This window comes from Rattus norvegicus, chromosome 20 (genome assembly GCF_021556685.1).
Source record: "Rattus norvegicus strain SHRSP/BbbUtx chromosome 20, alternate assembly SHRSP_T2T, whole genome shotgun sequence".
In the NCBI taxonomy this organism is placed as follows: Eukaryota; Metazoa; Chordata; class Mammalia; order Rodentia; family Muridae; genus Rattus; species Rattus norvegicus.
In genome coordinates this window covers 4,077,466-4,099,378 of record NC_141553.1, presented here as the reverse complement: position 1 = coordinate 4,099,378, position 21,913 = coordinate 4,077,466, and the positions used below count along the sequence as shown (strand labels likewise).

General features: G+C 48.1%; 2 protein-coding genes and 1 long non-coding RNA gene across 19 annotated transcripts in view; 2 read left to right on the top strand and 1 right to left on the bottom strand.

Annotated features, from left to right (window-relative positions):
- Positions 1-18,726, top strand: part of RT1-CE13 (RT1 class I, locus CE13) — a 211,699-nt gene extending 192,973 nt beyond the window's left edge. The window contains exon 10 of the mRNA XM_087598064.1: positions 18,178-18,726. The gene's annotated coding sequence lies outside the window, so the exon portion shown is untranslated. The remainder of the gene's footprint in view (positions 1-18,177) is intronic.
- LOC147998513 (uncharacterized) lies at positions 7,022-12,745 on the bottom strand. 2 transcript variants are annotated; one of them, XR_015645543.1, is made up of 5 exons: positions 12,274-12,745; positions 11,159-11,402; positions 10,173-10,288; positions 8,832-8,994; positions 7,022-7,758 (listed from the first exon to the last, which is right to left on the bottom strand). It is a non-coding gene; the product is annotated as an uncharacterized LOC147998513 (long non-coding RNA). The 2 variants fall into 2 exon arrangements; XR_015645542.1 differs by lacking the exons at positions 11,159-11,402; positions 12,274-12,745 and having other exon boundaries at positions 10,173-11,114.
- LOC147998512 (RT1 class I histocompatibility antigen, AA alpha chain-like) lies at positions 7,616-18,726 on the top strand. Of its 16 annotated transcripts, none has more exons than XM_087598606.1 (13): positions 7,620-7,873; positions 10,528-10,949; positions 11,068-11,122; positions 11,265-11,422; positions 12,398-12,531; positions 12,630-13,661; positions 13,864-14,133; positions 14,326-14,601; positions 15,578-15,853; positions 15,981-16,115; positions 16,291-16,323; positions 16,511-16,567; positions 16,700-18,726. In XM_087598606.1, exons 6-13 carry the CDS (start codon positions 13,598-13,600, stop codon positions 16,702-16,704), a joined length of 1,116 nt encoding a protein of 371 aa, XP_087454732.1. In that variant the 5' UTR covers positions 7,620-7,873; positions 10,528-10,949; positions 11,068-11,122; positions 11,265-11,422; positions 12,398-12,531; positions 12,630-13,597; the 3' UTR covers positions 16,705-18,726. The 16 variants fall into 16 exon arrangements, with proteins under 16 accessions (XP_087454734.1, XP_087454732.1, XP_087454735.1 ...); XM_087598612.1 differs by having other exon boundaries at positions 7,702-7,873; positions 11,209-11,422; positions 12,398-12,594; positions 12,731-13,661; XM_087598611.1 differs by having other exon boundaries at positions 7,753-7,873; positions 12,398-12,594; positions 12,731-13,661.
- Positions 18,727-21,913: the final 3,187 nt, after the last annotated feature.

Genomic DNA, 21,913 nt, shown 5'->3' with positions numbered 1-21,913 from the left:
TTACCAATCCTTGCTTGGTGCTGGAGGACATCAGACTGAACACTGTGGGGACAGATTGGGAAGCTCCTTCTCTTGGACTCTGTGACCCTGAGGAACCCAGGGTTGTCCTGTACAGACCGTCTCTGCAGGGGAGTTGGGTGGCTCAGGCCTGAGTGCGGCCCTGTGCTGCAGAGAAAAGAATCACAGAGCCAAGGCATAAAAATATGCTGAGTAAATTCGTGGAGCTGGAGAGGTTGTTCAGAGGTGAAGAATGCTATTGCTGTTCCACAGGACCTGGGTTCAGTTCCCAGCTCTCACCGACTTGTAACTCCAGCCTCAGAGGGGATAGGGCGCCCTCTGCTGGCCGCCTGGGGTGCTCCATGCACGTGGCACACAGAGATACATGGAGCAAAATACCCTTATACATAAAAAAAAATTTTTTAAAGAACAAAAAAGAAATGAAGGGAAATAAGATTTCGTTAAAGAAAGAGATCCTTTAACAATATTGGGGGACACTACCGCATGGAGGAACACCTACCAACCCTACTGCAGGGCTCTAGGGTTCCCTGCACTAGATTTATACACTGGTCTTGGAGATTCAGCAATGGAAGGCAAAAATGGACACGACTCCCCCTACAGAGTGGCCCGTGATGTTACTGGTCTATGCAGCCTGTGTGTTCGCCCAATTATGCTGTTTGTGTTGTTATGTCTTGTAACTCAGGGTGACCTTGAATTCTCTGTTTAAGATTTATTTATTATGTACACGTTTTGTCTGCATACATGCCTGACTGCCACAAGAGGGCGCCAGATTCCTGAGCATTCAACTCAGGACCTGTGGAAAAGCAATTAGTACTCTCAACCTCTGAGTCATCTCTCCTGTCCGGAACTGGAATTCTGGATCCTCCTGCCTCACCTCACCATGCCAAGTGTCAGGTAGGTGTGTGTGTGTGTGTGTGTGTGTGTGTGTGTGTGTGTGTGTGTGTGTGTGTGTGTGTGTGTGTGTGTGTGTTCAGGGGAGGAGCCAGAGGTGCAATCTGCGTTTCAGCCCAAAGATCCTAAGGATCGGTGAAAGCCGCAAAACAGAGGATTTGGGGCTGAAGGGGAAATTCCTGGCTGCTTCACTATGAAGAGCCTTCCCCAGCATTCAAAGCTCACAGCCACTTAGGTGATCCAGACCTGGACAGGCTCCTACTCGTGTGTTCTGCTGCCGCCTGGCGGCCTTGAGCGGCATCGCAGCTCCCACTGGTCTTGGGGACAGACTGGACTGTGCCAAAAGTCCCTCCAGACTGCAGGAACTGCTTGCTGGTCTGCGGTATCCCTGGTCCCCGAAGCTGTGTGGGTCACACTAAACAAGGGCCACAGCAAGGAACCGGGTATCCCCTGCACAGTCCCCGCATTGGAGCGTTAGTTTCTCTTTCTTTTGTTGTTGTTATCGCCTGGGATATGAGCTCCCCACCTCCTGACCCTGTCCTCACTGAGCTGCACATCTGCTGAGTTTGATGGGACCCAACCCAAGAAAGGATTCCGGGTTTCTTTAGGATTAAATGCCTTTAATCCCAGTCCTCATGAGGGCGGATCTCTGCATTGTTCCACCACATAGCAAGTTCCAGAACACCCAGGGCTATGAGGAGAACCCAGGAGCCTTGGAGTCCCAGGACTGGCACCTGGAGGGGATGGTGGAGTAGGTGGGAAAGTTGTGATAAGTGAAAAAGCCACATGGATTCCCAGGGCCAGGTCTCGGTGAGCTTAGGGTCCCCCGGCCCAGTATAGCCAAGGCCCTGGGGCTTATAGGGTAAAGGAAAGAACCTCAAATTACCCTTTCTTTCCCTGACAGCTTCTTTCACCTGAAATTTCCTCCCATGCTGTAGATGGGACATGGGGTCTGCTTCCTGCCACTCACCTATGTCCCAGCTCTTTACTTTCAGGACGCGGTCCAGGCTGGCCTTGGGCTTACTCTGTAACTGAAGCAGCCTTTCCCAGCAGTGCCTCGGGCTCCCAATTAACCAGGACTGCAGGTCTACAAACCAGCCTGGCTTTTGTTTAAGACTTGGTCAAGGTTCCAGGTGATGGTGGTTCACACCTTTAGTCCTAGCCCTTGAGAGGCAGAGGCAGGAGGATCTCTGAGTTTGAGGCCAGCCTGATCTACAGAGTGAGTTCCAGGACACCTGGGGCTACACAGAGCAACCCTGTCCCCAAAAATCAAACAACTTGGTCAAGGATGTTCCTTCACTCTAGAAGCTGTGGGTCATGACCCCTTAGGGGCCAAAGCACCCTTTCACAGGGATTGCTTAAGACCATCAGAGGGGGTTGGGGATTTAGCTCAGTGGTAGAGCGCTTGCCTAGCAAGTGCAAGGCCCTGGGTTCAGTCCCCAGCTCCGGAAAAAAAAAAAAAAAAAAAAAAAAAAAGACCATCAGAAAACACAGATGTTTCTATTACTATTCTTAACAGTAGCAAAGTTATAGTTATGAAGTAACAATGAAAATAATTTTATGGTCGGGGTTACCATGAAGAACTGTATTTAAGGGTCTCAGGAAGGTTGAGAACCACTGCTCTGGAAACTCCATACAGAGGTGGGGCAGAGGGAAGTGGGAAGGTCTGGGTCACATGTAAATGACAAGGTCTGTTTTGGAACCAGGTCCACCCCTGCCTCGACACATGGGTGCAGGTATTACAGGCCCTCCACTCTCAAAGGACTGTGACAGCCACTTAGAGGACAACACAGACAATCTCAGAGTCTATGTGGATCTTTCCCATGGTAGCCCTGAAGACAGTGCACAAAGCTATCACCTTCCCAGGCCTGTGGCATGTGCCACCCTCCTGGAGAGGTACAAACAGTCCTCACCTGAGCCACTATGCCACCCCTGGGCCAGAAGCACCAACAGTACTCGGGCTAGTACTCCACCCTCAATTATTTTCCATTCCCTCTTCTGTTCTATGACCAGCCATCTCATGCTATAGAACATCACTAAGGACGGCCATGTTGACCCACTGGCTCATGTGGATTCCCTCTTAGCTCCAGAGTCCCTCAGGAAAATGTGCAGTTCTGTGCTGAGAAAATATACAGTCCCTGCTGCTCTTAGTCAGAGGCACCGGTGAGCACTCCTTTAGGAAAGGCTGCATCCCCACACTCCTAGGACCACTAAGGGCTCTGCCTGGGAAAATGCAGACCAGGAGGACTGCCCTGTGAGGAGTGTTTGGGAAGAGGACTGACAGCTAAGCTCACCCAGTGAATTCCACAGGAGCTTTGCACACACAGGGTTTACAGGACAAAGACATTTTGCACAAACGTTTGCCTGCTCCAACAGGGACCCATGCATCAAAGGAACAGGATACCTTAGGGTCTCATATTCTGTTCCCAGTACACCCCTGTGTCCACTCCTGCCCTAGAGAAGGCTGGAAAGTGCCCAGGCTCTGTCACAAGAGTCCTGACACCTGCTGCCATCACTGCTTTCCCAGGATGAGGTCACTGAAGAAACAGTGCTTCTTTCTGTATTCCACAGGATGGGATGTCAGACATGGGGTCCCCTCCACACCATCCACTTCAGTCTGTACTGATGGTGGAGATGTTGAGGCTTAAATCTTGAATATTCTGAGGTGCTTTGCATAAGAATGGCCCTTATGGGTTCAGATATTTGAAGACAGTCACCAGGGAATGGGGCACTATGAAAGGATTAGGAAAATTGGAAGGTGTGACCTTGGTGCAGGAAGTGTGTCACTGGGAGCAGGCTTTGAGGTTTCAGAAGCCCCTGCCAAACCCAGTGTTGCTCTGTCTGCTGCCTGCAGATGAGGATGAGCTCTTAGCTACTGCTCAGCCCCATGCCTGCCTGCCTGCCTGCCTGCTGTCATGGTCCACACCATGGTGAGAACAGACTAAGCCACTGAAACCATAAGCAAGTCCCAATGAAAGGCTTTCTCTTTAAGAACAGCCTTGGTCATGGTGGCCTTGCACAGCACTAGAACAGTGTCTAAGACACGTCGTATCATTTCCCAGTCTCTCTCATCTATGTCCCATCCATCCAGCAGTCACCTCATCTAGAAGCCAGATGGACACTAATGCTCATAATGACCAGACCCAAGGCACCATAGCTGTCCCTCTGCTGATGTCATTCCTGAGATTGCCCAACACAACCAAGCCCCGCACTGTAGAGAGCTCGGCAGAGACAGCTTCACTACTGAGAAGACAGAAGTGGATACAGGAGTGACATAGGAATAGTAGGGAACTGGTAAATTATTCAGTCTATTCTTACATACAACTTTGTGTGTTGATACAAAATTGTAATTTTTACAAATTATATTAGCTTTGTGTATTGAAACAAAATTGATGTTTATTTCATTACATTAGTATAGATCTTTGTGTATGGATTCAAATTAAGGTTACAGTTGGTTACATTGGTATAGATCCTTGGAAATTGATACAAAAGTAACGTTAAATTTTGGTAACAACAGAATAACTTATACCTATGTATCAACCACATGACATTAAGATACCTATGAATTTCATAACAAGGCCATGGGAAGTACTAGTCCTTTTGAAAGAGCCTATTACAAACTAAGAAAATTTGTAAAATGCTAGTTAATAATTAATCAAACTTTTGTTTGTTTGGTTTTGTTAGGCACTAGTCTTCAAAAAACCTCAGACATCTACCGAATATAACATTTAAAGCTGTGTTATTAATTTAAGACTATTTTTTTTACAATGAGATGTGTCTGCTCCTGGCGGCACCGCCATACTACTTCAAGGAAGACGCTGAGCACTGAAGAACCTCCTTACAGAGTTTGCTTCACATGTGGCTGCCACTGGGCAAGAAACTGCCCTTCCTTCAACTGCTGACAGAATACTGTCCAACCTGACCAAGAAAGCACAGGAAGGCAAATGCTGAACTCTGTCAAGACTAGGTAGAGAAGAAGTCCCTCATGGTTCACAGAACAATCTGTCAGATGCTCTGGGCCAGAGGCCTGAAGACATGGATGCTCCAAACTTCCAGAAACCCCTGGGTGACTGTCCAGGGAGCCAGCAGTCTCTGTCCTTCCTATGCTTTGAGAAGCTGCTTATTCTGCACTTCCTGTCTCTTTTGATAACATTTATTCTTCTCAGGTCTCTGATGGGGTTGAAGACTAGATAGCTAAACTCTCACAGTTAAACCTAAATTGTTTAGGATTTTAAAAATGTTTTAAGTTTTTTTTTCATTTGTTTTAGATTTAGTTCAGTTATATGAGCACACTGTTGCTATCTTCAGATACACCAGAAGAGGGCATCAAATCCCCATTACAGGTGGTTGTGAGCCACCATGTGATTGCTGGGAATTGAACTCAGAAACCTCTAGAAGAGCAATCAGTTCTCTTAATCTCTTCAGCACTGTTTTTAGGTTTAAAAAGAGGAAGGTTCATAAGTGTAAATTTTGATAGAAAGTGATGTGTACAGACCTTTGGACTCACCTAGCTTGGATAGAGAGTGGAACACTATCTCTGAGGTTGCCAAATTCAAATAAGTGGACTGGACATAGTGAGTGTGATTGTTACCGGACAGTATATAGTTTATTGATGTTGGAAAAACAGCAACTGTTCAGACAAAAAGGGGGGAATGTTGCAAGATACCTGATCACATTGTGTAGCCCAAGATCGTGAACTTGGAACAGGAAAATCCTGTCTCTGCTTGTGGAGTTGCACAGCCCTAAGAGACGCCTTTAAGCCAAGAGCGTTCTGTTCAGTGTGGACAGGTTGTTGTGGTGCGGCTCAGACTTACACACACCTTTTCTCCAACAGCTTTCTGTAAACGGTGTTAAATAAAATCAGCCATAGGTCAAGATGCCCAGCATTCGATCAGAAGGCAGGGGTGGACATAGGAAAACACAGGAAGCAGAAAGGAGGGAGACTGAGGTGGAGGGAACTGAAGGTGTGGAGAAGGAGCTTTCACCTTCTGAGGCCTTGGTAGAGTAGGGAGGTCTTTCTTGGCCTTCTTGAGCCAGCAGGTTTTCACCCCAAAATCTGGCCCCTTCATCTTCATTGGTAAAATGAAAACAATGAGCTTTTGTTTTTAAAAGCAACATACCAGGAAAACAGATGTTTTAAGATAGAAACCATGTGTCTCTCCTCCATCTTGGCTGATGACCTCATCAAAATATACGCTTGCATATGACTGGCAGCCATCTTTACTATGGTTAAAGTGTACATGCCCTGTGAGTTCAGTATCATCTTCAGATGACCACTTGCCACAATAACGGTAAAACTTCTATGTTCTTGTGATCTTATGTATATCACTGTATCACTTTGTAGACTAAAGAAGTACCAATAAGCTCAAGGATTTCTGATTGGCATACATTTTTGTATGAAGATAACAATTTAAGGTTACATTTGTTACAACGTACTATATTTGTGACTGAACTCTGGTTTATAATATAGTGTATGTAATTATAAAAATTTAAGAATTTGAATGGCTATTTGGCTTATCAAAAGTTGATTTAAGGGGTTGGCGATTTAGCTCAGTGGTAGAGCGCTTGCCTAGGAAGCGCAAGGCCCTGGGTTCGGTCCCCAGCTCCGGAAAAAAAGAACCAAAAAAAAAAAAAAAAAGATGTGTGTCTAAACTCCTCCGCCTTTGTTAACTGCTGAGCATCAAGCTGCTATAAAGTGTAGATAAGCACAACACACGCTGGATGAATAAGCTAGGCATTTCATTCTAAAATTTTATGTTATATGAGCATTATATGCATTCATGGCTTTGTGATTGTGACAGACTCCTGGAACCATAGCTACAGACCATCGTGCCTTTGATGTGGTTGTTGGGATTTGAACTCAAGACCTGGGGAAGAGCAGCCAGTGCTCTTCACTTGTGAGCCATTTCTCAACCAGTTATATTTGATAACAAATAAGGTATACTGAGTAATACGTTATACATTTCTAAGGTCTATTCAGCATCACCGCGACATTTGTGTAGCTTTGTGTCCTTGTTCATTTTGTTGGGCTTTAGCTATTGTAGAAACTGAGTCATAGAAATACTGTGGTAACCTATAATGGTATGCCATAAAAGCAAGACACCAGTCTCTTATGGACCAAAGGTTATGGCATTTATGGTTTATTTGGATGATAAAGGAGCTTCACCTCAAATTACAAAGGCTTAAACTTAACAGAGACAAAGTTGCAAAATCTGAATCTTAGGAAAGTTACCCACACTTAACAATACACATCAAAAACAGGAACACATAGGGTTGGGGATTTAGCTCAGCGGTAGAGCGCTTGCCTAGAGAGCGCAAGGCCCTGGGTTCGGTCCCCAGCTCCAAAAAAAAAAAAAAAAAAAAAAAAACCAGGAACACAGTTTATTAAGCTCCTGTGTATGTTTCCAAAGTTAAGCACAAAACAAGTTACTAGAAACTAGGGAAGTTTGTTCAGGTCAGATATCCTTACTATTACAGCCCTGAAAACTCTTCAGAGATCTGCTGAATATGGCATTTAAGACGTTGGAAAACTGATGCTGCCCTGGGTCCTCTGCCTGCACTGAAATCAAGACTCCCACAGTGGAACCTTCAGTGATTGTCCAGGTAAGGGAGAAGTCTGTCATTTTTAAGAGACTTGGAAGCTGCTCGGTCTGTACTTCCTGCTTACTCAGGTGAAATTCATGCTTCGCTCAGCTCTGATGCTGTTGACTAGGGAGAGTTTTGTCAGTTGAACCGCAAGAAACAACATGGGCTTCAGGTGCTGCTCAGTTCTCTCACTGTGTAAACATCATAGGCCACTTTCCTAGAGTTGCTACTGTGTCCAGACACTGATCACATTGTTGCGAGATTCTAAGAAGAGATAAATCCACGCCACAGATTTCAATGCAACTCTTTACTATCCCTTTTTGTAAAGGAAGATGTTTTACAATGATTGCTCTCAGTAACCAACCACCTGCATCTTGTGGTGAGTAATTGGATAGAAAAAACTGCGAAGTTTAAGTAGGTTCTAAGGATATGAAAGCTTAAGTTGCAAGACTCTTAAAACTGTGCTTTGAGATCGGTGGATGTGACTTATAAAGGTCTGAAAAAGTGCTTTAACTGCAATTTATAAAGGTCTAAGGAGGTGTTTTAAGGTGTGCAAATGCAATTGTAAAGGTCTAAGAAAGTGATTTAAGGTGTATGTAAAAAGGAAAATGTTGCCTAGCAAGCGCAAGGCCCTGGGTTCGGTCCCCAGCTCCAAAAAAACAAAAAACAAAAAACAAAAAACAAAACCGAAAACGTTTCCAATTTCTTCCTTCTCTATGCTACTGTTATATTTAGACCTAGAAAGCTCAGAGTTTAAAATTCATCAATGGAGTTCAGATGAGTTATTGATCTAAGTATGATACATTGAGATTGCTATTATAGTCACAAGCTCAAGATATGTATTTCCTATGGTATGCTATACTTCTAAGTACAGACTAAAAGTGCTTATCACTGAGCTAAAAAATGTCTGTCCAATCTGTATACACCCAGTGTTCTGGAGAGAGGAAAGAGTACTCATGCTTTTAATGCCAAGTCATTTTGGGGTCCCCATGCTTTTACTACAACTCAAAGGCATAAGTCTGTTGCCTTTTCTACAATGTGACATTCAGTACAGAACACAGTGTTATGTTAGCATGTCTAAAATTTATCTCATTTTGTAAACTTAAAAAATCTTCTAAGCTTTGAAGAATCTACCTGAATCCACCTCTCATGAGTCAAATGGTTTCCAGATAAGTACTGTTGATAAACAGCCTGCTTCATCTCCTGCCTATTCAGTTTATTCCCAAGGGTGGGGTTTCCTTCTCCTCTCTGAAGTCTTGGGATGCCCCACCCCCAACTAATGGGCCTAAAAGTTTCAAAGGTCCACCTAAGGAACAAATTTCTTCTAACTTCCTTACCTTTACCTTCTGATCCTTATCTATACAGATGTGCTTCAGAAAAATGCTAGCTCCAGGTGTTTCCTCAAAATCCGGGTGCCACACAGCTTCAAAGCACCTGCCCCATGATGGTTCAACTTAAAGATGAGTCTGATTTCCTCAGCTGCAGATGGCCTTGCAGAGCCTGGACAGTGAGGGGACAGTCTGCTGTTTTTGAACCTCCCCAGCTTCCCAGCTTTCTTGGTTCCTCAAAGATGTTGCCATACCCCAGAGAGCAGGAGGCAGTCTAAAGAGTATGATGACCCTGTGAGACCTAATGGATCACCCCTTCCTATTTTCTCACTGTACATAGTAAATAAGAGGAAGGGATGTTTGTAACCAACAACCACCCACGTTCCAGAACCAGCCTTCTCTTAGACCCTCAGTGTCAGAAGCCACATCATCACCAGCCACCAAATGTGACACATTTCCACTGTGGCCACAAATAGTGCACCCTTATCCTGCCCAGGTCTCGGAGACGGCTCTCTTTCTCTTCCACCCACTGCCCACCCCCAATAAATCTCTCACATGAAGCCTGTTCTGTGCTGTGATCTTTGCAACATCCCTTAGCCCTCTGATCCATGCAAGAACTCTAAGAAGCCTCCCAGGGTCACCCTGAATGTTTGCCCAGCTGGGCAGGTGTCTGGTGGAGCAGGACCTGAAGCTGCATGAAGTCTGAGCAAAGACGGAAATTGTAAACGGACAAAGAGTGGAAGGGCGCTTCTTCTCATTCCTCTTTCAATACTGTTTATTTGTCTGTCAGTCTATCCGTGTGTCCCATGTGCTGGTATGTATGCATCCAGGTATGTATATATGTCTGCATGTATATATGTAGGTTTGCATGTATGTACATATGTATGCAGGCATGTACATATGCATATACATGTATGCCTGTATGTATGCATGTACATATGTGTGCATATATGCATGTATGTACATATTTATGTATGCATGTATGTAAGTATGTATGTATATCTGTCTCTATATGTATCTATATCTAACTATCTATCTATCTATCTATCTATCTATCTATCTATCTATCTATCTATCTACCTATCTATCTAATCTACCTACCTAACCTACCTAACCTACCTAACTTACCTACCTCTCTCCTCAGTCCCTCCACAATCAGATTGGCCTGCTCTGAGGGAAGAAAATGTCCCTATTTCTCCCCTCCCTCCACATGCTCTGACTTTATCAGTCTCTCCTGTGATTATATCAGCAGCAGTATCCAACAGGCAGGGGACAGACAAGTCCTCAGGACTGAGGGGCAGGGATGAGGTGGAAACCCAACTCTTCTTTGCATTCCAACTGTTTTTTTACCTTGGGTCCTCCATCCAGAGGGTAGGTCAGGGGGAGGAGCTCATCCACATTCTCCTCCCTCAGCTCTAACTGGGCGACCCTGCACCAGGAAGCCATGCTGTTTGCATTTTGTCAACCTGACACAAACCAAGACAGATTTGGGAACAGGATCCTGAGTAGAGAGAATGGCTCCATCCAGGCTACCTTTAGAAAAGTCTATGAGGCATTTTTAAAATTACTATTAACGATGAATATGGAAAGGCTCAGCCCACTGGAGGTAATCCTGGCTGGTGGTCGTGGATTGTACAAGAAAACAGGTTGAGCATGCCATGAGGAACAAGGTAGTTAGCAATGGTTCTCATGGTCTCTGCTTCAGCTCCTACCTCTAGAGTCCTGCCTCAAGATCCTGCCCTGAATCTCTTCAATGATGGACTGTGATGTGGAAGTGTAAAGTGAAATAAATCCTTTCTTCCTCAAGTTGCTTTTGGTCATACATGGGGTCTTATCACAGCAATGGAAACCCTCATTAACACAGAGGTGCACAAGGGCCCTACTCTGCTCCCTGAGTTCTCCTGCCCTTCTCTTGCCCTGGAGCCACAACCTCAGTAGCTCCTAGGATCTGATTCGCTATGACTTCCAACTGGGTAGCGGGATCTTGGGTTGGTTGTAAAGTCCATGGAGCCTGACTCAGACCTGTCCGGGATATCGGGATATCGGATGGGGGCGACTGCGCCGCCCACGCTACTCTTGCTGCTGTACTGCTGGGGGCTGCCTTGGCCCGAACCCAGACCCTCGCGGGTGAGTGCGGGGTCGGGAGGGAAACCGCCTCTGCGGGAAGGGCGGGGGCGGCACCGGGGAAGCCAAGTCCCCCCGTCGCACAAGAGACCCTTTGGCTCTTTTCCACCCGCGTCCCCAGCCCCAGGCCCTGCTCCCCGTCTGGCCCGCGCACCCGCCCGGGGTCCAGGGAGGAGGTAAGGATCTCATCCGCGCGCCGCCCCAAGGCTCACACTCGCTGCGGTATTTCAAAACCGCCGTGTCCTGGCCAGGCCTCGGGAAGCCCAGGTTCATGGAAGTCCGCTATGTGGATGACGCGGAGTTCGTGCGCTTCGACAGTGACGCAGAGAATCCGAGATACGAGCCGCGGGCTCGGTGGATGATGCGGGAGGGGCCGGAGTATTGGGAGCAGGAGACGCAGGGAGCCAAGGAAAAGGAGCAGATTGTCCGAGTGAACCTGAGGACCCTGCTTGGCTACTACAACAAGAGGGAGGGCGGTGAGTGACCCCGGGCCTGAGGTCACGACCCCTCAGCGTCCCCACAGGGGTCGGAGACGTTCCAAATCCCAAATCTGAGGGTTCGGGAGCAGAACCCACCAGGGTTCGGGTTCGGTTTTGAGGAATTCGCCCACGGGCAGGTGCGCGGGTGGGCGGGGTTAGGGGCGGGGTTAGGGGAGGGAGGGCGGTGTAGGGCGGGCGGGGCGGGGGCGGTGCAGGGGCGGGACACGGGCCGGCGGGCGGGCGGGCGGGGCAGGGGCGGGCGGGCGGGGCAGGGGCGGGCGGGAGGGCGGGCGGGGCAGGGGCGGGCGGGCGGGCGGGGCAGGGGGCGGCAGAAGCTGCATGAAGTCTGAGCAAAACGGAAATTGTAAACGTCCAAAGAGTGGAAGGGTGCTTCTTCTCATTCCTCTTTTAATACTGTCTGTCTGTCTGACTGTCTGTCTGTCTGACTGCCTGTCTGTATGTCTGATGTGTTGGCAGGTATGCATGTTGCACATATGTATATATGCATGCATCTACATATGTATGTATGTATGTATGTTTGTATGTTTCCGTTTCTATGTGTATCTATATCTAACTATCTGTCTATCTGTCTGTCTATCTATCTGTCCATCTATCTATCTACCTATCCTACCTACCTCTCCTCAATCCCTCCAAAATCAGATTAGCCTGCTCTGAGGGAGAAAATGTCCCTATTTTTCCCTCCCCCTCCATGCTCTGACTTTATCAGTCTCTCCTGTGATTATATCAGCAGCAGTATCCAACAGGCAGGGGACAGACAAGTCCTCAGGACTGAGGGGCAGGGATGAGGTGGGAACCCACCACTTCTTTGCATTCCAACTGTTGTTTACCTTGGGTCCTCCATCCAGAGGATAGGTCAGGGGGAGGAGCTCATCCACATTCTCCTCCCTCAGCTCTCCCTGGGCGACCCTGCACCAGGAAGCCATGCTGTTTGCATTTTGTCAACTTTGACAGGAACCAATACAGATTTGGGAAGAGGATCCTGAGAAGAGAAAATGCCTCCATCCAGGGCCTCCTTTAGGAAAGTCTATGAGGCATTTTTAAAATTATTACTAATGATCAATATGGAAGGGCTCAGCCCACTGGAGGTAATCTTGGCTGGTGGTCGTGGATTGTACAAGAAAACAGGTTGAGCTGCCATGAGGAACAAGGTAGTTAGCAATAGTTCTCATGGTCTCTGCTTCAGCTCCTACCTCTAGAGTCCTGCCTCAAGATCCTGCCCTGAATCTCTTCAATGATGGACTGTGATGTGGAAGTGGAAACTGAAATAAATCCTTTCTTCCTCAGGTTGCTTTTGGTCATACATGGGGTCTTATCACAGCAATGGAAACCATCACTAACACAGAGATGCACAAGGGCCTTTCTCTGCTCCCTGAGTTCACCACCTTCTCCTGCAGTACAACCCTGCTCTTTCCTTGCCTTGGAGCCACAACCCTCTTTACAGCTTGTTGCTGTAAAATTATGAGAAATGCTGTCTCTTACCCTGCACTAGATCAGGCACCGTAGTATCCCAAGATACCTGGTAGACATCTTCATCTCAGTCAGCAAAGCGTCTCACCCGCTCTGCTCCGTCTCACCGGCTCTGCTCCATCCCGTATCACACTGCTGATGGCTACTTTCTGAGCCTGGCAGCCTCTCTCTAAGAGCCATCTAGTTCCCAAGGCAGGTTGCCACCATGCCAGAAATACACACCTCAGCTTCATGGTGGGCTAGCGAGTCTAGCCACCACACACTCTCTTGAACTTAAATCGCCACATGAAAGAACATACAACACAATGACCTCTGATCCAATTGATAAGATAGAATTTGCTCATCTAGACATACAAAGCCCTGTACACATCCATCCCTTAAGAATAGTCATAACAACCTGGAAATATGCAGAGAGAATCCTAACATCTGCCTCCATGTTCTCTCCACTGCCTCTCTCCTTCCTTGTTCCAGTCTCCTCCTCTCTAAAACTTTTCTCCTTCCTTCTAGTCTAATGACAGGCCTAGTTCTATCTTGTACCGCCTTCAACTGCATAATGACATCGTGCTATAACAGCTCCAGGGATCTGATTCCCTCTGACCTCCCACTGGGTAGTGCCATCTAGGGCTGGTTATAAAGTCCCGCAGCCCGCAGGACACAGACGCGTCCAGGATCTCAGATGGAGCGATGGCACCGCGCATGCTGCTCTTGCTTGTGGCGGCCGCCCTGGCCCTGACCAAGACCCGCGCAGGTGAGTGCGGGGTCGGGAGGGAAATGGCCTCTGCGGGGAGGGGCGGGGGCGGCACCGGGGAAGTCGGGTCCCCGTGTCGCTCACCAGACCCCCGCCCCTTCGCCACCGGCGTCGGGATCCCCGCGTCCTGCTCCCCACCCGGCCCACGCACCCGCCCGGGATCCCGAGAGAAGGTCGGGGTCTCACCGCGCGCCGCCCCCAGGCTCACACTCGCTGCGGTATTTCGAAACCGCCGTATCCCGGCCCGGCCTCGGGGAGCCCCGGTACATCTCTGTCGGCTACGTGGACGACACGGAGTTCGTGCGCTTCGACAGCGACGCGGTGAATCCGAGGATGGAGCCGCGGGCGCGGTGGATGGAACGGGAGGGACCGGAGTATTGGGAGGAACAGACACAGTTCGCTAAGAGAATCGAGCAGTGGTTCCGAGTGAACCTGAGGACCCTGCTCCGCTACTACAACCAGAGCGAGGGTGGTGAGTGACCCCGGGTCGGAGGTGTCGACCCCTCCACGTCACCACAAGGCCGGAGATTTCCCTGATCTCAAGTCCAAGGTTCAGGAGCAGAACTGAACCCTGCCTGATTACCTTTCAGTTTGTAGGAGTCTGCTGGCGGGCGGGGCCGGGGGCGGGGCATACGGGGCCGGGTCTGACCACGGGGTCCCGCAGGCTCTCACACCATCCAGAGGATGTTTGGCTGTGAGGTGGGATCGGACGGGAGCCTCCTCCGTGGGTATGATCAGCACGCCTATGATGGCCGCGATTATGTCGCCCTGAATCGAGACCTGAAAACGTGGACGGCGGCGGACATGGCAGCGCAGATGACCCGAAACAAGTGGGAGCGGGCTGGTGCTGCAGACCTACACAGGACCTACCTGGAGGGCGAGTGCGTGGTGTCACTCCGTAGATACCTGGAGTTCGGGAAGGAGACGCTGCTGCGCTCAGGTGCTGGGGCCTCGGGCTTCTCCTGCTTCTGCCCTCGGGCTGGGGCTCAGTTCTGGGCAAGAAGAAACCCTCAGCTGGGTGATGCCCCTGTCTCAGAGGGGAGACAGTGTCCCTGGGTCTCCTGATCCCTCATCACAGTGACTGCACTGCCTCTCCCAGGGCCCAGCCTTCTCCCTGGAGAGCTCTGAGTCCCTCTCTGGAGGGAAGGAGAGAATTTCCCCACTTAACAGCAGGGGCTCCCTGCTGTCAGCCATGGCCTCTCCCACGCCAGGTCCTCTGCCCACACCCACTCTCTGAGGACACTGACTCCTGTCCTGCTGAGTGTGTCAGCCCTTACACCTCAGGACCAGAAGTCTCCTTTACCTCATAGGAGACATGGACTCCACTACACTAGGCTGGTTCCCCCAGTTTCTAGAACTTTCCATAGAACACATTCTCACAGATCCCTCCCTGATGTGGGGTTTGCCTCTCTTCCATACACCATTTCTTGCTATTTCTACAGAGTTGAATGGTCCCGTGAGCTCTTATGTGGTACCCTGGAGGAATATAAATTGTGGGATTTCTTTTTCTTTTTTCTTTTTTTCTCACTTTTACTTATTTCTTACTTTCTTTTTTCTTTCCTTTTTTTGAAGTCATTATTTTGCTTCTAGTCAGTTTTTCTCTTCAAACACATATTAAATCAATTATTTTCCATTCTGTCTTCCGTTCTGTGACCACCCATCTCATGCTATAGAACACCACATAAGGATGGCCATGTTGACCCACTGGCTCATGTGGATTCCCTCTTAGCTTCTGAGTCTCTCAGGAAAGTGTGCAGTTCTGTGCTGAGGGGACCAGCTCTCCCTGCAGCTCACTAGGGAGATGACAGTTGAAGTGTCAGACACACACAGTTCAGTGTCATCATTGATTTAACTGTGTCTTGTGTATATTTCAGTTTGTGTTGTTAACTGTGTGATTTCTTAAATCTTCCACACAGATCCCCCAAAGACACATGTGACCCTTCACCCCAGACCTGAAGGTGATGTCACCCTGAGGTGCTGGGCCCTGGGCTTCTACCCTGCTGACATCACCATGATCTGGCAGTTGAATGGGAAGGACCTGACCCAGGACATGGAGCTTGTGGAGACCAGGCCTGCAGGGGATGGAACCTTCCAGAAGTGGGCATCTGTGGTGGTGCCTCTTGGGAAGGAGCAGAAGTACACATGCCGTGTGGAACATGAGGGGCTGCCTGAGCCGCTTATCCAGATATGTGGTAAGGAGTATGTGGGTGCAGAGTTGGGCTCAGGAAAAGCTGGAGCCTTCTGCAGACCCTGAGATGGTCAGGGCTGAGAGCTGGGGTCATGACCCCCACCTTCATTTCCTGTACCTGTTCTTCCCAGGGCCGCCTTCCTCCACCAACTCCAACATGGGAATCGATGTCATTTATGTTGTCCTTGGAGCTGTGGCTGTCTTTGTAGTTGTGGCCATCATTGGAGTTGTGGTAGCTCTTGTGAGGAAGAGGAGGAGAAACACAGGTAGGAAAGGGTAGGGTCTGTTTCCCCTCAGCTTCTTTTAGAAGAGCTCTACTCATTAATGGGAAGCACAGCCACACCCCTCATTGCTACTGTCTCCAACTGGGTCCTCTGTCAGTTCTGGAAACTTCCTTCTGTCAAGACCTTCCTTGAACTCTCACAGCTTTTCTTCTCACAGGTGGAAAAGGAGGAGTCTACGCCCCTACTCCAGGTTAGTGTGTGGGTAGGATTGTCCCTGAGGTTATTGGAGTGAAGCTGGAGATGTTGGGAGCTCTGGGAATCCATAGTAGCTCCTCCAGAGAAATCTTCTGGGGGCCTCAGTTGTACCGTGATATGAATACATACATACCCATACACATATACACATATACACATACATATGTTTTCTTTTACCCTAGGTAGTACCCTGGGCAGTGACAGCTCCCAGAGGTCTGATGTGCCTTTCTATTGTAAAGGTAACTCTGGGTCTGACTGGGGAGGGGCAATGAGGACATGATTGGGTTTCAGGGACTCCCAGAATCCCCTGTGAGTGGAGGGTTGTTGGGCTGTTGTCTTCACAGTGATGGTTTGTGACTCTCGTTCTCTAGCATGAAGACAGCTGCCTGGAGTGGACTGAGTGACAGACGATGTGTTCAGATCTCTCCTGTGACATCCAGAGCCCTCAGTTCTCTTTAGACACCAGTGTCTGAAGTTCCCTGTGATTCTAAGGCTTCAGTGTGAAGAACTGTGGAGCCCAGCCTGCCCTGCACCTCAGGACCCTGTCCCTGCACTGCCTGCATTCCTTTCCACTGCCAACTTTGCTGGTCCAGCCTGGGGGTGGGGGTGGGGACATCTGCATCCTGTTACTCTGTGCTGCCCTGAGCTGCAGCTCCTCACTTCACACTGAAAATAAGAATCTGAGTGTGAATTTGACTGTTCACATCCTTGACCTAAGTGTAGATGGCTTTTTGAATGCTATGTTTAGAGGTTTTTTTGTTTGGGGGTTTCGTTTTGTTTTTGAAAAAACTAAATGGCAGATGGAGAAGCTTCCAGTATCTGTGTCACTAAGCTGTGTGTATCTGGTGGGACAGGGTGGGGCTGTTGGGAGCTGAGTGTGGACAGGGCTGTGCCCAGGTGTGCTCGCTCAGTTCTTGTCTTTGATGGGCTCAGGCCTCAGCTCTGTCACCTCCAGGCTGTGCCCTCTCCATCACTGTGAAGACATGGGGAGAGTCTGTGATCAGAAGGGCACAGGGAAGGCCAGAGTCTTGTCCTGTCCCCAGGATTATGAGCCCCCAGGGCTGAAGATCAGAGACTCAAGTGGGGTCCTCTAAAGTGCAGGGTGCACAAGATGAGTCACTACATCTCCTCCCACCCACTTGATTTAGCTGCTAATGATGGGGTCCTGAAGCTGCCCTGGGCTCTCCCTGTGGCCATGCTGCTGTGGTGATTTCTGCTTCTCCTTTCTGGTGTCTTTCCCAGGGTTCTCAGGGTCTGGCTAGGTCTGTCTGCTCATCTCTCAGGAGCACCTCCACAGCTGAGATAAGACCTAACAGAGAGGCTTCTCCCCTGTAACTTGGGTACCGATTCCTGAACCTGGACTGTCTTACCTTTTCCGTCTGGTGTTCTGGAGTTAACTCCCTGAAGTCTCTTAATCTCCAACCCCAGCTCTGTGCACCTGGGTCTTGCAGCTGATGCACCTGTGGTTGCTCTGCCTTTGGATGGCTCTGTATGGCAGGAGAGCAAAGTCCCCCTCAGAGGCCTGGGACCATCTAAATCATCTCATATTCATAGCACTAAAGACACGGGAGGCAGAAGCTGAGGGAACAACCTGACAGCTCAGCAAGGAAACTTTATTTTCTTAACTACATACGGGAAATCTATTTACCAGCCTGATGCTACAAGTAAACTCCAGCTCTTCAGAAATCTGTCTGTGTCACTCTATCAGTCTAGTCTGCCTTTCTCTTGAGCTCCTGCAAACCCAAGAGAGCTCCTGAGCTCTCTTTCCTGGATTTATATTTTACCTGTGTCCTGCCAGCTGCTTCTCTGTTGTTCCTGCAAGTCCTAAGAGAAAATCCTATTCCATAAGGGCTCTTCAAAGCATTTAGTTGCTCCCTTACCCCCTAACCTGCTGAACCATTTCACTGTCATGGGACTTGGGGTTGGGAGCTGTGCAGGGCAAGCCACCATTTCACTTTATGGTTGAAGGGAGCACAAGGCCACCTGCTGACCTTGCCTCAGGTCATAGAGCAAGGACCACAGGACCTCTCACAAGCACCTTGCCTTAAAATAAGCAGGATCTTTCCCTTCTTTCGTGTTCTTATCTGTGGGGAATTCAGAGGCACCCAAACCACACCAGGACACATATCCTGGATCTGCCAAATGTGGTATCTACTGAGGATTTTATATTTTGCTAACCGTTAGGTTTTCTATGTACAATAATAAAATATTCTGTGACACGGGCCTGTTAGTGTTTAGGAACTGAATATTTCTTGTCTGGGCTTTTCTGGCTGCCAGGGGAAGGCAGTGGCCGATCAGACTCTCTCCTTTGGTTGATCTGGGTCAGTGGCCATGGTTTGCAGAGGACCTCTCTGCTCAACTCTGAGCTTTATGATTTTCGATGCAATCTACAGCTTTTTGTGTCCTGCGGGATTAAAAACAAATCAGCACCACCAACACCATACATTTGCTGACTTCCATTCTGATGTTAACACATCCTTGTAGTATATAGGGTGATTTAATTCCACAGTTTTTCCTTGATCCAGTGTCTCTCAGCAGCTGTTGTTGGTCTCTTGTTAATATTCAGAAAATGCAAAGTTAATGGAGTACACTGTATTCTACCCCTGGGGCCTTTATTCTTTCTTTTTGTTTTATAGCTGTTTTCTTTAAGGTGTGATTGCGTCTTTTCTACTGTTTGCCCTGCAGAATTGTGTGGTGTAGCTGTAATGTGCTTTGTAACAAGAGAAGAATTACTGCATCTTACTGGAGAAGTATGCAGGGGCCATGGCGGTTTCCAGTTTGTACACCTATTCCCACAAGGGCCATTCCTTTCAGTAAATGCGTAATTACAAAACCAGCATTTTCAGATCTCAAACTATTTGCCCATTGGAAGCCTGAGTATGTGTCAGTGGTGTGGTGCAAACCTTAGGTTCCCAAATTCTGCAAACTGAAACACATCCATCTGCCAGATTTCATTTTTTATTTACTTTTGTTGGTGCTCTTAGAGTTACTTCTAGTGTGTAATGGAGTTTGATTGTACAAAAAACAAATAGGACATTTCTTTATAAATTCCTCGACTGGTTGCTAGGTCATGGAATTTTTTTCTTTAAACCTTAACTTTTAGCGTAGTGGTTTTCAGGAACATCTGAGGCTCCTAATACATTCCTTATGAATAATTGGTCAGTTCCTTCATTCCCTGTGCTAATGGCCCTGACAATACTGTGAGAGACTAAATGTGGGTGATAAGTCATGGACAGTCGCTATTTCTGATTGCCTGGTGCAGTGGCAAAATAACATGAATTCTGAATTATCCAGGGTAAATTCAGCAGTTGCTGTGTGCAGAACAACTCTTTCTGCATATTGAGACTCTGTCACTATATTGAGATTCTGGAAAATGTGATAATACCATAAAGATTGCATACAACTCTGACTTTTGAACTGAAGCCCATGAGCTTTTAATTACAAATTCTTTTGTTTTTACTGACTTATAAGCAGCCATTACCAGCTTTTTCATTCAAACAGGAACGTACGGTCTTCAATACATGGGACAATCCAATTAGTTCTTTTTGTAAAGTGAAGTGGCTTTCTTTTAGGATCTGTGTTAATTGCTCCCAAATAGTTGTTACAAACTCTTTGCCAGTCCTCATCGATTACCCTTAATGACGTAATCTCACGTTAGTATATGGCTCTATAATTTTTCATGGGTCTATTCCTACAATTGACACAATCATACTTTTATAATTAAATCAGAAACTTTTTGATATAAGGCTTTAATTTCTTTACTTTCAGTGTGTGCTAAGAAGCTTCATTCTAAAATGCTACTTCCCTTTGTCTAATGAGCCCCGTGGGAGAACGGGTTAAAGACAAAAGAACATGGGTTGGGGCGGGGGACCTCAGCCCCACAAACTGTGGCAAGTTGCAGGTGGCAGCTCAGCTCAAGGCATGGCCGCTGGGGGAGCCGCCCCTTGACGCCCTCCACCTCCTCCTTATTCCAGCACAGTCTGGGCTCAAAGTTTACTGCCTCTGGTGAGCCGCACCCTTTGTCTGGGTGTTGAACTGAGGCGGCGGTAGGGTGGGGACGGCCATCATTGCCCTGGCGGACAGAGTGGGCGACAACAGAAAGTGTGCGGGCTCCTGGCAGGCGCTTGGACACGTGCGGTGATGTGGGGCTGCCAGGTCCAGGCCTCTGCCTCATCGCTGCCGCCGTGCTGGCAACCTGGCCAGGCTCTGCCTGGCGCCCGCCTGGAGGTCGGCCAAGCGGAACCGCACTGCGCACCTGCCTGCAGCCGCCCTCAATGCCCGAAGTGTCTGTTCACCATCTACTCGCATGGCCACCTCCTCCCAACAAGGCCAGCTGCTGAGTGACTGTGGGCCTCCATTGCTAGACTACACCTAGGGAACTGGAAATAGCCCGGGGCCTCAAAGTAAATGTGCAGAGCTGCTGGCCATCATTGCAGAGTCTGGGAAAGAGATCAGATCCAGGTCTTCAGGGAGCAAGAGCGCCATGGAGAGGCTAAAAGGAGGCGTCATTCATGCCCAAGCCTGGTTCCGGAGTGCTTGGCTGAAATGGAACCTAAGGTCAGGTCCTAGCCCCTGGCCACTCTGAAGGTCCATCTCGCTACCCTGTGGACAGGAGAGGCTTTGTCCAAAATGGCAGTATTTTTCCAAGACAGTCATTAAGCTCTGAACCCATACTCAGAAAATTGGAAGACATTTCGCAGTAAATGACTGTGTGCATTTTAAGTAGTTAGGAAGGACCCAGCTCTTTTTTCAAGCATTTGAAAGATGTCTGTGAAGCCACTTCACAGCAAGCTATTGTTTGTCCCCAAATACCAGTGTCCCCTTTAACCTTCCTTTGGACACATTTTCCACTTGCATCACTCCAGTTGACTCCTTTCCATGAGTTCACCTGCCTCTGAGGAGTTGAGTACAAACCACCACGCCTTTGCTTAGTAGCTGGCCGGCCTGTGTACAGTGTAGACCCTGCTTCCTGGAGCTTCTCTGCTTAAGGGTTGGCATGACTGAGTGCTTTGAAGTCCATCTTTAAAATGCACAGGTGATAAAGACAGAAGAAAGAGCCATCTACCCAACCTACCAAGCACCCGGTAGATCTCAGTTCCATGGTTACTATGAGGCAAACACAACATCTAGAGGAAAACTACTGAAACGTTGTATCTTTGTATTTATTACTTGGTATAACAAAGCTTAGTTTCATTAAAAAAAAAAAACACAAGACAAAAGAACCAAATACAGTTCACTTGGAGGACTATGCTACCCACATGTACGTCTGTAGTCTCTTTTCTTTTTTCTTTTCTTTTCCTTCTTCCTTTCTTTCTTTCTTTCTTTTCCTTTTCTCTTCCTTTCTTAAAAGATTTAAAGATTTATTTGTTTATATATGTGAGCATACTACCACGATCTTCAGACACACTGTAAGGGCAACAGATACCATCACAGATGGTTGTGAGCCACCATGTGGTTGCTGGGGATTGAACTCAGGACCTCTGGAAGATCAAGTGGTGGTGCTCTTAACCACTGCCATCTCTCCAGCCTCTGTATCCTCTGTTCTACTAAGGTTAACTCTTTCTCTTCTAAACTGTTAGCTCTCT